Genomic DNA, 13,898 nt, shown 5'->3' with positions numbered 1-13,898 from the left:
ATTACTTACACAAATAAATGATCAATTTAAGTGTTTCAAGCGGTAAAGGTTGAAAGGGAGATCACTTCTTTTTTTTTAATGTCAACGCTCCTTCCTCAATTGGCGGAAGGATATTTTCAGTCAATTAGAGCCGTACAACACCTGCCGCACTTTTGCTAATGGACGCATGAATGGACGTCACAAAGTGAAGGTCAAAATGAACCGTACCAGTCCGCGCGAAAATATAGTCCACGTCCCTCTGTTGCCGCTCTTCAAAAGGACATTTTTATTAGTAAATCAGTGATAATAATTACATTTGCTTTTTCCTCCCCTTCTATAGTATTTGCCACATCTTATGTTTAAAAAAGACATATGCTATTTTCTATTTTATGCTTATTATCTTACCCTAAACTTTATTTCAATCCTTTGTCACTTGCATTATATAGGCCTATACTGTATGCAGTAGACCTCATAAACTGTTAACCTCTGATGTTGCTGTGTCATTAGCTACATCTTATGAAAGAAAGACATACTTTTCCCATTATCTTAAACGAAACTTTATTTCACTGAACGGTCTTTGACACTTTTCCTATTTCTTACATGTATAGTGAAACTAGAATGGATTTAAGATACATAAACACAAAGCTAGAATTACACCAACCATTGTTTTGTCTCCATTTCATCATTGCTTTTTAGAGCTATTCTAAAGTTTCACAAACCACTTGTGAGCACTGGGTAATAATAGACTGTTACAGAAGCAAATTATCTTTTTTTTTTTTTTTTAGCCATAAGACTTGTCAGTAAAAACAAAGCAAGTAGATACCTGATATACAGACAGGCTTTGTCCCACATTCACTAACTGCATTTTCATCAAGCATAATAACAAACTTACATGGATTTATTCCTTAAAACATAAGATTAATTCAATTCGTTGGAACATTGTCATAATAAACTGACTGTCAGCTAAAATGTGGAATGGTGTCTTCAACTACAATACGTGGAATGTAGTGGTGATAAGGTATTGTGACACTGAGCCTTTTCCCAAATAATGTCCAAATTGCCTCTTCAGGTAACCCTGATTTTTAAGTTTGCCTATTCACACTATTCATCATAGTAAATGTAGTTAAGGCAAGATTTTTCATATCTATCTTTATTTTAGAATGAGAAAAATTTGCTGGCGCTAATTTGAAACCATGAGGCTGCAATGATAAAGACATCACAGGCAAAATAACAATTATTAGAAAGAATAACCCCTTTTAAGAGGAATATTTTGCAAGCAGTGTTGGTACAGTGTGTGGTAAGACTAATTCAAATCACATCAATAATAATATTACTTTGTTGTACAGACAGATGATAGTCAAACTTGCAAAAATACTGAGAGAACCACATTTATGCACATACATTTGTACTTGAGTTCAAGCAGCACCCGAGTAAAACTACAAGAGACAATCCATACTTAATATAATAAAATAGTTGAAATGAGCTTTGCCTACTTCAAAGAAAGTGGAATGTAAAACAAGAATATTAATTTGGGGGTCCCTTAAAAATTTAAAACAGTGAAAATTGTGTGAACATGATCAAGGAGGATTACACCAAGTTGTCAGTGTCACAATACAGCCTGCCTCCTTTCTGTATGAGCCCACAGCAGAATTGAAGTTAGCTGAATACAGGATTTTACAGTTTGTTTGTTTTTTCCATACAAATGTTTTTCTCTTTTTGAAATTCAACATCTTCCCTCACAGTGTTGTCTTGAAAATTAACTGCCAGCTCAATTACCGAACACAATGAAAACTCTAAGAAGCATGAGGAATCACAAATAACCCCACCCCCCAAAAAAAATAAAATAAAAAAGGAATCAAAGATGCACAAGAAATTAAAGCGGGGATAAAAGGAACATTTGAAAGAACGATTCAAATTCACAACAACCCCAAGAGGTCATTCTCATAACCTTGGACTCACTCTCACATGCGCTCTCGCTGCACAAACCCGCATACATACATACATACAAAGCCAAAATAAAAACATCATCAGCAACATGGACTCACTACTCAATACAACATATTTCCACAAAGTGACGGAGTCTGCTAATAACTGAAACATAAAAGAATTAAATTACCCTGTCACCTCACAATAAAGTTGAGAGGGGTAAAACTAGTTGATCAGGAGCAATTCAGGCTGCTTGTCATACAGAAGTGGGAGGGGCTGATGGAGTGGAGGGGGATGTATATAAGCTGTCTGTGTTTAAGATAAGAGTGTAGGTGGATTAACAGTGCAATTTCCTTTAGTTTTCCCCATCTCCTGTTTCCTGCTCATCAGCCTGATTTTCTGATGTCCACAGCTGCAACAAACAAAACAAAAACAACAATCAAATAACATGAAACATTTGTGTTCTTTTTTTTGTGACAAAAGAAGTTCAGAGCACTTACAGTAAGGTTATCCCTTAGTAGTTGCATGATCAGGGTGCTGTCTTTGTAGGAATCCTCATTCAAAGTGTCAAGCTCAGCAATGGCTTCATCAAATGCCTAAACAACAACAACAACAATAAATATACAGTTTAAGTTGGAATGAAGCATCATATGTTAACACAGTTCAGGATTTACCGTCTTAGCCAGATTGCAGGCCTTTTCTGGGCTGTTGAGGATTTCATAAAAGAAGACAGAGAAGTTGAGGGCCAGGCCAAGCCTGATGGGGTGTGTTGGCTGCATCTCTCCCTTGCTGATGTCAAAGGCTTGCTGGTATGCGTCTTGAGAATTCCCAACGGTTTCTACAAAAACGCAATACAATTACATTGAATATGGAAAACAACAACAAAACCAGAATAAATCTTCAGTGGTTAAATAAATGTATGTTTTTTTTTACTTACCCTTCTTGTCTTCACCAGATGCAACCTCAGACAGGTATCTATAATAGTCACCTTTCATTTTCAGGTAGAACACCTTGCTCTCAGCAGCACTTGCGTTTTTAATAAGGAATTTGTCCAGTAGGTTCTAAAAAACAATAATAATCAACGTTTTGTCTCTTGACACGCATACATGCAAACATACAAATTTAAAGACTATGTGACATACAAGCACATCATTGCAGATCTCCTTAAGTTCCTGTTCAATCTTCTCCCGGTATTCCTTGGCCATTTGCTGCTTTTTATCATTGCCCTCGGTCTTCTGCTCGATGCTGGAGATGACGCGCCAGGAGGAGCGGCGAGCCCCAACCACATTCTTGTAGGCAACAGAGAGCAGGTTGCGCTCCTCGTTGGAAAGCTCCGAGGGCGCACTCTGCTCAGTCACCGACTTCATAGCCGCAGCCATGTCATCGTAGCGTTCAGCCTGCTCAGCGAGCTTGGCCTTTTGTACCAGGTCGTTTTTGTCCATCTTCTGAACTAGTCGACAGAAAAAATAAAGCGTTACTATTAATCACACCCACATCAGTAAAACGGGTTACGGTGAAGACTTAACACATTCCATGCACATTACTGAAAATATATAACAAGCGTTAACCTGATTTAGATTAGATGAATAATGTTAATTGGACGAGATACGGAAATATAAATTTGCTGTAGAGCTGGGCCCCAAGCAACTGGGTCATCCATACATACAGTGTGCTACTGTTAGCCGCTAGTGTGCCTTCAATCCATTTTCAGGTCACTATGTAAATGGTGGCACGATCAGGTTGAAATAAAATACAATCATTGACACATTTGAGCTCAGTACTTGCACTGTTTGAGTTTGGATAGTGTTACTCGCTCTTTGTTGGGTTGATACTCATAATAAGTGTGAATTCCTCAGTGGTAAGCTAGGTTTAATGCCCACCCTTCAATATAGCTCGCAGCCCGTCTCAAATACTGCCGATAGCGAGGTCGATCGACCACCTTCAGGGTTTTCAGGGGTGCGTAGCGTCAATGAAATATTGACAACATAAACTGATAATGTAGTTTAATGTGAATCTATCGTCGTTCATGAATTTGAGAGGAGCTGTAAGATTTAGCTCCTGCCGTCTACATATCCGCTGGATAACGGTAACGCTGGTTAGCAGGGCCGAGAACAGATAATGGCCGACATTTATAAAAACATGACTGTAGGCTAATTTGATTAGAATAAAACCATTATTCGGTGTGAGGAATGTGTCCATTGTTTGCGTCAAGAGGCTGCATTGTACTATTAGTGAGTTTTTGTGTGCAGAACAGACGGCCTGCTTCGACTAGAGCGCCTGTCAGAACAAAGTGTCATGGAATCTGAGCGCCACTAGCTCCGCTGCTAAACCAGCTAGTCCCGTACCGCGGCCCTGTGTGCGCTCCGCTCCGTTACACCGAGGGATTCAGCGTTCAACGTTTACCAATACACAGATTTTCTGTAGCACAAGACGAGTAATATCGGCGACTACACAATTACATAAGTCACATCCAGATAACGGCACTTACAGTATGGATGATTTTAATTCTGTTTTTGTCTCTCCGGGCGATTCAGTCTCCGTCTCGATCAGCGTATCGTTCAGGGCAGTACCACTTCCGCTACTCCAGCGCTTCGATTTCCCTTATTGTAAACCACACATCTGCCTTACGTAATGCAGCACTGCTCATTTATTCACCCGATATTACACCAACGCCAAATCTAAACATATCTGACTTACGTTTCTTGGATAGACCTGTTCTAGTATATATTTTTAGTTTTTTACAGAGATTAATATTCTGTGATGACCTGTAGTTTTATGATATAAGCAGCTACATTCTATTCTATGTACTTTAGTGATATGAACCAAACTGCACAGACAGCTATAGAATAAGGTCCAGACAGGCATATTGCCCCTTATAATTTTCCCTTCCTATGCTAATGTAATAGCCACTAAGGATGGTTTATTTTTATCATGTGGCGTACAAACTCTGTAATGCTACTCTTAGAGAATTTAATGTGTTTTCTTTTTCAGTCTTAAAGTCACTTAAAGGTAGAAAACAAAAATCAAATGTCAAAATATCTTGATAATTTTACATGTATAATTAATATAATGTATACAGTATTCTGTTTATTTGAAGACACAATTTAATGTAGTACAAACGTGGTACAATGTTGATGTATTATCACTATTCAGGTTATCAGTTTGAATATTCTGTAAACACTTGCTGACAGTCTGCTGAGTCCATCTTTATTATTTCACATAAGAATACGTTCCCAGACTCTGCAATGTGTGTCTGCATGCTGAATTGAAAACAAAACTCTGCTGTTTTATCTTGTTGTTTTTATTAGACCAGCTGAAGTTTGGTCTCCCATTTCAAATTCACCCAGTAGAATAGACTCCAAGAGCTTAATTGTTTATAAATGGCCCACTCGCTCAGAGTCTTTTTATGTAGGCTATATATACAATGGTCACTTCTCAGTTCTCCTCAGATGTATTGCATTTATGGCTGCAGATGCATGATCCCATAATTATCTCTCCTCCGACTCTCCTGTAGCAGGTAAACCTTCCGTAATTCTCCTCTGGTATGCTCGCTCTGACTGTTTTCTTCTGTAAACATCATCTGGAAGAAAAGTAAGAGCAAATGTAAAACATATCATGTAATAGCAGGAAAAAGTATGGTAAAAATATATATATTTTGAGAGATACACATTCTTTTATAAGTTCATCTAAATATGAAAAGAGAAAGTTATGTGCATATTCACAATAGCTTCTAAAATACATGATGCTCCTTCACATATAAAAATATAGCCAGTGATATTAGTATTCATAAATTTGTTGAAACCTTACAATGGCAATAAACAAAATCTGCAAATGAGAAAATTAGACCGGGAAAGCAGCAGTATTTCCCATAAAGACATTATGTATTTTGCTTGTTTTTAAGACAAGGGCACCACTGTCAGCTGACTCTGGTCTACTACTCATGTACTGCAGGGTCTCAGGGTCTACTCTCCTACTCGATGCACTGCGTCCCATGGGCTCGATATGATACATGTGTGCAACGCACATTCATTTTTAGCCTAAAAGCCAGACATATATTGACGACCAATTTGCCTTAAATACTTAATGATGATGACATCAAATTGTTTTTGAACAGCCAACTATCAAATAACATAAGTTGGTCAAACATTTTGTAATTGTTACTAGTTCACTTACAGAAAGTCTCATGTCCGATCCTCACATTGATCATAATCCATTCCATAACACCACCAATGCAGAAAAATATAGGAAGAAACCGGTATGTGCCAAAACGACGTTTACCGGGTACAAGATCAAACAATTGTTTAATGTTTTTACTTCTGCGAAGCATTTTCTATTATTTGGATTTGTAAAAACGAAAAGCTAAACTTGTATGCTTGTACCGTACCCTTCAACGTCCATACATAATGGCAGCCAGGAGAGTGGCTCGTTTTCTTCCTCTGGCGCAGGCTGAAGGGGCGGTAACACAACATGCAGTGGACGCGGAAGCTTCAGACGATGCTGGGGAGAAAAGCAAACACACCTTCAAAGTCGTAACTTCCGGTTAAATTGCCAGTATGTAGCATATCTATGGTTGTGCTCTTGTACATGCTAAAACTAACAAGAACACACATATATTTTACATTACAAAGTAGAATGTTATGAGTGTTTTAGTTGGAGGGCACAGAAAAAGTATTAATGAGAAATACAAATGAGTTTATTTGACAGAGATGACAACACATCACTGATAAGAGCAGTTGATATAACACTGAATACAGACACAATACATTCAAACAGACATAATAACTAGGCTCTACACACATCCTACGTTACACAAAATACTGTACTGCCAAAAAGCTGCTAAAAATAATTAAATAACTACTACAAACGTTTGTATCAAAATGTATTTGCCTACTATTTAATATGGGTGAGACTACCCAAGCACAACCTCTTTTTTTATAAATGGAAAAATAAAATAAAAAACGCCTCCAATACATGTGTGCATTAAATTGGATTTATATTTTGTTGCAGGTAATGTATAAATGTAATATGCAGGTTTTTTTTGTATAGCAGCATCATTGAGTCATTACAACAGGGATTAAAAAAAAAAAGTCTCAGGTCTTTTGTTGTGCTGTGATTAGTTATAACATAACTTGAAGTTCTAAATTAGGGGTAGGCAATATGGCGGAGTCTAGGTCATAATTTCGATTTATATTATACTCATATACTTTAGTAGATTCATACCGCCTTTAAGGGGCAACTAAATATATACTTCTTCTAAGAGTTGAGTTAACATTTAACTGCTACCTGTCGCCCACTCAAAGCATGTCCAATGCTGATGACCAGCAGAAGAAAAAAGGGGGGAAAAATAGAGGTTGTGTGTCAATGAAGACCTTATGAGCAATGCCCTTTCCAAATTATGATTGTGACCAGATACATTTGTAATTCAGGTTTATATATCATATTGCCCACCCCTATCCCAAATGAACAGAACAATACGCTTTATGTACAAGAATCTTCTTCCTCATGATCTATAAATGTTTGAGAAATAAAAAAAAGAAAGAAATGGTATTTAATCTTCTACTTTGTGTGCTGGTCGACAAAAAGTCCAGTGATGCTCCACGGTGTTCTCATTTGCCCGTTCACTCATATGATGTACTCGAGTGTTTCGAATTGTAAAACCCTGCTTCATTATGTAGTCCATGAGGTGAACTCGTAGGGACACCTCCTGATGATAGTCGCATGGTCCAAATGTGAAAGATACCTGGCAATCCCTTGTGTCCATCATGTGTTTGTTCCATTTTGTGAAATTGTTAGATATACCTTCGAGCAGGGCATGGACTTTTGTGGTTATTGTAAGTTGTGTAATAATAACAGCAACAGGATTTGAGTATTTTGACAGTTTTCTTGTGCTTGACAGCTCCACTACCTGCTCAAAAATATCAGGAGGATATAACGGTTTGGGATCATTAAGGCACTGGATTAAAGGTTCAATTTGAAAGAAGTCTGCCTCTTTCCTCAAAAGGTCTGTCTCTGTGAAGTCAACAGGAAGAGTAAGTTCTGAGGTCCGCAAGAAGTTTAGGATGTACCGAAAAAGTGTCCCATCACGGTCTATGAAGTAGTTTCCATGGGAGTCCCGGGTTGTGGGAAAGTCTCCACGAAACATCGCTCCCAGCATCGAGTCTGGGTAGCGCTGCAGAGTAGATAAACTGGTGGTGTAAATGTGGCCTCCTACATTTAAAGTGACAGGAGACGTCATCTGGAAGAAAACAAAAAAGTGTCAGTTAAAGCCCTATAAATTTACACTAACGTGGTATAGCTTACTATCATCTTGAAATGCATGGTGTTTAAATAACGTTATGTCAGCTGTTTGACTACAGTTTAAAATGAAAACCATTGCCTTGTCTGTGTAGTTAAAAGTCTGATACTCTGAGCTCTGGGGATGAGAGTAGCGTTGTTTTATTGGTATTTGCTGATATGTGGTTAAATGCTTCTTTATAGTCTGACAAGCTCCACCCATCCATCCATTTTCTTCTGCTCATCCGGGGCCTGGATCAAATATGCCCCATCATCTATCAATTTGCTGTACCAAGCCAACGATGTAGTTTTGTTTGCCAGAAAAGCTATCTGTTTAGTAGGGTCGGCACAATTAGCGCTTGCACTTCACAGCTAGAAGGTCCCGGGTTGGATTCCCACCTGGACGGGGCCTTTCTGTGTGGAGTTTGCATGTTCTCCTCGTGTCTGTGTAGGTTTCCTCTGGGTACTCCGGTTTCCCCTACTGCTAAAAACATGTACATCCCTGGCCAGGATGAACGAGAGTGTGTTTGTTTTCCAGTGACAGTTACATGGCAATTCAATAAATGTCAAATGGCCTTTGGTTTATAAACTTTGGACTAAATTTAATGGGACTTGTTAAAAATATGTATTTTCCTCCCCCTACATGTTTCAACCATGTCCTAATGTGTTGAATGAGCCCAGACCAAATCCTGCACTGTCACTCAAAAAGCTGTTACTTCGGGTCCGAATTGCCGTCATGCACGAGCTTAATATAGAAGGTGCAGTTACACGTATGACCTGAGGTGGCAGTAGTGAGTATAAAATGGCGAAGTTAAGTTAAAGAGGGGGTATTATGCTTTTTTCAATCACATAGCACCAGTCTATAGCACACTGCGATGATGACCAAATGTAAATGCAGTAAATTAAAACAACTGCCTTGTATAAAATTGCTCTCTCAAAATGGCTGTAGCGAATGTCTTGAAACAGGCCTCTGTCTCTTTAAGAACCTCTGACCCTTTCCGACACGCCCCCTCCACACACTGGCTGTGGCATCAGTGGGGAGGGGGTTCTGCTGAGGAGCAGTGGTTGGTTACTCGGCTGGTGACGAAAGCTCGGAGGCGTCTCCAGGAGGTGGGGGCGTTCCTAGGAGGACTCAGGCAAACCTATCCCTAAAATGGCTGCCATCAGAGTTTTTACAGATTACTCAAAAATACGTGAATGTGCCAAGGCAACACTTCAGGCATGTTTTTAATGAGGGAACGACATAATAACATGATGTAAAGCTTGAAAAAGTCGATTTTGCATACTACCCCCCCTTTAAGTTAAGTTAAGTTGACTTGACTTGACCTGAGGTGGCAGTAGTGAGTATAAAATGGCGAACTTGCGTCTAGCCCCTTTAAGGTAAACATATTACTTACCATAATTGCTTACTGTATCGCAATACATATCGCATCAGCCCTTGAGTATCGTAATACGTATCGAATTGTGACAAAAGTGTATCGTCCCTGTTCTACTGTTTAGTATTTGGTTTGCGCGTAAATGCTGCAGTAACTCTGCAAGAACACGGTTTTCTGTTCCGCGGACCGCACACACCAACCAGGCAGCTTCCAAGCGTCTCAAGAGCCTCTACAAAGTATCCTGCAATCACTCTTACACTTTCTGTGAAAAACTATTGTAAACATCCACCTGCAGCCATGCATCTCCACAGGATAGACACACATACCACACAGGTATTGCATGGCTGGACCTGGAAGCAGAACAACTAAGCAAATTATACTATCATACTGGAAGGTGTTACAATGATATACTTTCAGCACGGTTGCCCACGCACATGGCATTCTGACCAGCAGGGAACAGAATGAGAGATTTCGCAGTTTCAGACAGCATCTTTGACTTTGTACAACAGCAGTTACAAGGTCCGGTGGTCCCGTAGTACGTTATAGACGTCTTATTCTCTGACCTTTTAGGGCTTCCGTAATGTCCTTACCTTATGACCCCAATCTCCATTCTCCATTTGAAGAGCAGTCGCTGCCTGGTCAGAACCAAATCTGATGTAGCGTTGGTTTGCGTCCTCCTACGTGACAAGACAAACAGAAATATATTACTTGTCATCAAAATCATCAGTGGTAGCATTTTTGTTTTTAGATTACTGACATATTTGTATTCATCATTTTGTAATGAAAGAACTAGCTCATCAAAGTGAAGACAACAAAGCATGGTGAAAAGTACTGTGAAACATCATGTACCGATATCTACGCGTTTACATACAGCTGCAGAAGCAACGCGTTTACAGTTTACACTTTGCAGCTACTACCCAACAACCACAGCCCGAGGAAGCACGGTAAAAAGTAGAGCCCAGTAAAACCCTTCCTCTTAAAATAAGTAACTTGCGCAATTGTAAACGAGTCGTACGTATATGTATAACATTGATGTGTATGATATAAGTGGCTGGAAAACCTAGCTTTCAGCCAGCTAAATGCTAACTAACTAGCACACGGCTAGCTAACTGAGGTGAGTCGTTCAGACTTTCTGTTCTCCCATCGGGACCCCAAATAGCAACGATCATTGATGCAGTTATAGCTTAGCATCATCTTACCGGTCCCGTTTTCTTCCTACAGGTACAATGTAGTGTAAAGCTCGTTTCACTGAGCAGAAGAGTGTGAATTCTGCATACACAATTACAGGATACAGACCGATGCAGTGAGGTGAAACGCTGCAGCAGCAAGAAACTGCGCACATTTGGGAGATGGGGGAGGAACTGCTGCTGCACGAGGACAGCTCCTGGATGCATTAAAAATGTGCTGCAGACATCTTTGAGAAAACTTGGTAGCACAGGCTTGAAAAGTGCAATACAAGTGATAGGTATTATTATTATTATTGTTATTGTTTTTATTATCTGGTTTCTTCAAAGTATTGTATTGCTAGTGTGCCATTTCCCACAAAGAAGAGTAATGAAACAAACATTCAAGATTCTTTGTGTGCCTTTTATTTTGTCCTCAGGTAGACTTCTTAACACCACCCCTGGCATCTTGCTGCTGGATGATAAACTCCAGGATGAGCTTGGCTGTTTTGGATGGTCTTTCCATTACCACTGAGTGTCCACAGTTGTCCAGTAGGTCTATTCTACATGTGGGCAATAATTCCTTAATCACTGTAGCACCAGAGACATCTGCCACCTAGAAAAATACATTACTGAGGTTTATTTTATCATTCTTTTAATCTCCTCTCTCCTCTTAAAGCATTAATACATACCTGATCTTGTTTTCCCCAAATGATTTGCACAGGAGCACTGATCAGATGCAAGTGTTCTTGTAAGGCATATCTGGAGTTCTTGCTAACAATCTCCATGAAAACTTAATAAGAACAATACATATTTAGTCAATTTAAACAGACCTTTATGAGAAATACAGCAGATCATATCCAACCTTCTTGGTAAAATTCATTATGGGGTTCTTGAACATCTACTAATCCTTGAAGAATCTAAGAAGAAAACTTGTGTTAATGTTGGTTAGTTAGGAAAGTAGCATTCAGAAGTAGTAGTGATTATTGCTAGTCATCGAATACCTGTTGCGGTATTTTGAAGCGGACGTGAGAGCAAAGTTTAAACATGTCCTCCATCTCCTCTGGTGTAGTTGGAATCAGTGGGATGTTTAAAGTGAAGTTGCTATGCTCCAGATCCTGCAAGTGGTTGTCAAATTTTGTCTCACAAGGGTGCCTTATTCCTGAAAGAAGAGTGATTACAAACTTTGAACAGACGCTAGCAAAGAAGTAGGAATCCAAAAATGTTTTTTTCCCAATAGTGTGAGATGTAGCACCAAACCAAGTGCTGGTAATTCTGTCAGAGCAGTCCTTGAGCAGACTGGAAATCTGCTTGATGCATGGCAGTAAGGTATCCCGGTGGAAAACTATACTGTCAGCCACACAATAGAATACTGGATACTTACCATCTGGGCATATTAGGGTCATACTGCATATTTCCGAGGGATAGAAAGCCGCAAAAACTCCTGCAACATTTCCACCCATTGCAGTCCCAACGAGATGAAATGGTTTCCGGTTTAAACGAATAGCTTCCACAAACTAGGAAAAAGATACAATACACATACTGTATAAGATAAGTTGTATATATATCTGTATATCTATATATATTTGTTTACCAGGAAAGTCCCACTGAGGTTAACAATCTCTTTCAGGGGAACGTATTGCGCATATTTTTATTCAAGGGAAACATGTGGTACCCTTGTTGATTACCTGGTGTACTCTTCGTGCTTGGTCCTCAATGGAGTAATTGTCCGCGTTAATCCGTGTTGTTCCCTCATGGCCGGGCATGTCCACACATACTATGTGCAAATGTTTTGGCAAATACTAAAAAAAATTACCTAAAATTATTGCCTATAATTTTAGATTAGTCAGATGAGAATATGTACACATGGTTCTTGATTCACCTTGACAACAGTAAGCCATGAGTCCTTATGAGCAGAGAAACCATGCAACATTAAAATACTTGGTCTCATCCCTGGCTTTCCCCTGTATGAGTAACAGAAGCGATATCCACCACAGTCTGCAAATCGCACCTGCAGACCCAGAGTTCTCCTCCAGTACCTACAGACAATGAGTGAAGCATAAACTTGCACCAACTAGGCTAAAACAGTCTGTGTTGTTGCCACTGCAAAAATTACTCTGAATCGTAAAACCAAAACTGTCACAATACAAACTGTAACATGTTATCAAATCCATCCAAATATTATTATCTTTCAATTTAACTTTAAACAGGGTGTTACTTACCAGAAATAGACTTTAATAAGTGTGGAGGGCCAAAAAAGGAAAGAGGCAACAAAAGCCAAGATGGGAATGGCCAGTGTCCCCCCAGCAATGATAAACAAATTGATGACTTCTAGATCTGCTGCCATGACACCACCTGAGATTTTAGCATGTTATTTCCACATGTTCTTGCAATTATCATCTTTGAAATGTGTGTTCAGTATATCTTACAAGGACACAAAAATACACCGCAACAAACAAATACTTTATAGAGTAAGGCCTTACCTTTTTGAAGACAAAAGTCCTGTTCCTTATTATCCTTATTTCTCCTGAGTGGTTTCAGATATTTATTTAAACACTGCACATTTTTTATGTTGAAAGTCAGACATTGTGTGGATGGTTCTGTGTGATTGTTTGCCCTGGATAATCCTATTGATTATATCCTCTCAATGAGGACAAACTGGGACATCACATTATCACCAGTCAATGTTTTAAAGAGGACGCACAGACCACGTATGCATGTCAGGCAAAACATTCATTATTTCAAAACAGAATCCCCAACAACATGTTATATGGAATAGCAGTACCAGACCAATGTTATTTATATTGCTCCCCTTCCTGACCCAATCTACTTGCAGGACTGGCATCAACATTAAATGTGTTCGATCTGAACACATTTCAGTAACAATGAGCTGTTACCAACCCACTCAATTAATTGTCCATTTAAAAATAGAATATACTTTTTTTTGTTTTTTGTTTTTAGATCAACACACAGATTTTCCATCTTTAGTGTAGAGTAACTGAATATCAGTACTTGCAGTGATTTAGAAAAAAGGTTGAGCAAATAATTACCCTGTGTTTAAACTTACCACTGGGGGTCATACTAGAGACAATGACAATGTAGACGGTACTCACTAAGTGAATTTGTGACCAAGTTACAAAGTGTTTTTTTTTAATACTTTATAGATATAGATTAGATACCG

General features: G+C 39.0%; 4 protein-coding genes across 6 annotated transcripts; all 4 read right to left on the bottom strand.

Moving 5' to 3' along the window:
• Positions 1-741: 741 nt before the first annotated feature.
• LOC306963947 (14-3-3 protein beta/alpha-2) lies at positions 742-4,552 on the bottom strand. Of its 2 annotated transcripts, none has more exons than XM_079557724.1 (6): positions 4,394-4,552; positions 3,048-3,355; positions 2,843-2,966; positions 2,580-2,743; positions 2,406-2,501; positions 742-2,317 (listed from the first exon to the last, which is right to left on the bottom strand). In XM_079557724.1, exons 2-6 carry the CDS (start codon positions 3,345-3,347, stop codon positions 2,261-2,263), a joined length of 741 nt encoding a protein of 246 aa, XP_079413850.1. In that variant the 5' UTR covers positions 3,348-3,355; positions 4,394-4,552; the 3' UTR covers positions 742-2,260. The 2 variants fall into 2 exon arrangements, with proteins under 2 accessions (XP_079413850.1, XP_079413851.1); XM_079557725.1 differs by having other exon boundaries at positions 3,048-3,350; positions 4,394-4,524.
• A 748-nt stretch (positions 4,553-5,300) lies between these two features.
• uqcc5 (ubiquinol-cytochrome c reductase complex assembly factor 5) lies at positions 5,301-6,339 on the bottom strand. Its single transcript, XM_079558743.1, has 2 exons — positions 6,079-6,339; positions 5,301-5,485 (listed from the first exon to the last, which is right to left on the bottom strand). Exons 1-2 carry the CDS (start codon positions 6,230-6,232, stop codon positions 5,394-5,396), a joined length of 246 nt encoding a protein of 81 aa, XP_079414869.1. The 5' UTR covers positions 6,233-6,339; the 3' UTR covers positions 5,301-5,393.
• A 735-nt stretch (positions 6,340-7,074) lies between these two features.
• Positions 7,075-10,904, bottom strand: kctd6b (potassium channel tetramerization domain containing 6b). 2 transcript variants are annotated; one of them, XM_079558961.1, is made up of 3 exons: positions 10,851-10,904; positions 10,145-10,228; positions 7,075-8,140 (listed from the first exon to the last, which is right to left on the bottom strand). In XM_079558961.1, exons 2-3 carry the CDS (start codon positions 10,169-10,171, stop codon positions 7,454-7,456), a joined length of 714 nt encoding a protein of 237 aa, XP_079415087.1. In that variant the 5' UTR covers positions 10,172-10,228; positions 10,851-10,904; the 3' UTR covers positions 7,075-7,453. The 2 variants fall into 2 exon arrangements, with proteins under 2 accessions (XP_079415087.1, XP_079415086.1); XM_079558960.1 differs by having other exon boundaries at positions 10,754-10,882.
• Positions 10,905-11,153: 249 nt separating this feature from the next.
• Positions 11,154-13,064, bottom strand: abhd6b (abhydrolase domain containing 6, acylglycerol lipase b; the record flags this gene model as incomplete). The annotated part of the gene is made up of 8 exons (XM_079559269.1): positions 11,154-11,333; positions 11,410-11,510; positions 11,583-11,637; positions 11,722-11,879; positions 12,102-12,234; positions 12,406-12,519; positions 12,600-12,756; positions 12,940-13,064. 8 exons carry the CDS (start codon positions 13,062-13,064, stop codon positions 11,154-11,156), a joined length of 1,023 nt encoding a protein of 340 aa, XP_079415395.1.
• Between the last annotated feature and the right edge of the window lie 834 nt (positions 13,065-13,898).

This window comes from Gobius niger (assembly GCF_951799975.1).
Source record: "Gobius niger genome assembly, chromosome: 6".
NCBI classification, from domain to species: Eukaryota; Metazoa; Chordata; class Actinopteri; order Gobiiformes; family Gobiidae; genus Gobius; species Gobius niger.
Note: the sequence above shows the minus strand (reverse complement) of the source record. Positions and strands in the feature narration are given on the sequence as shown.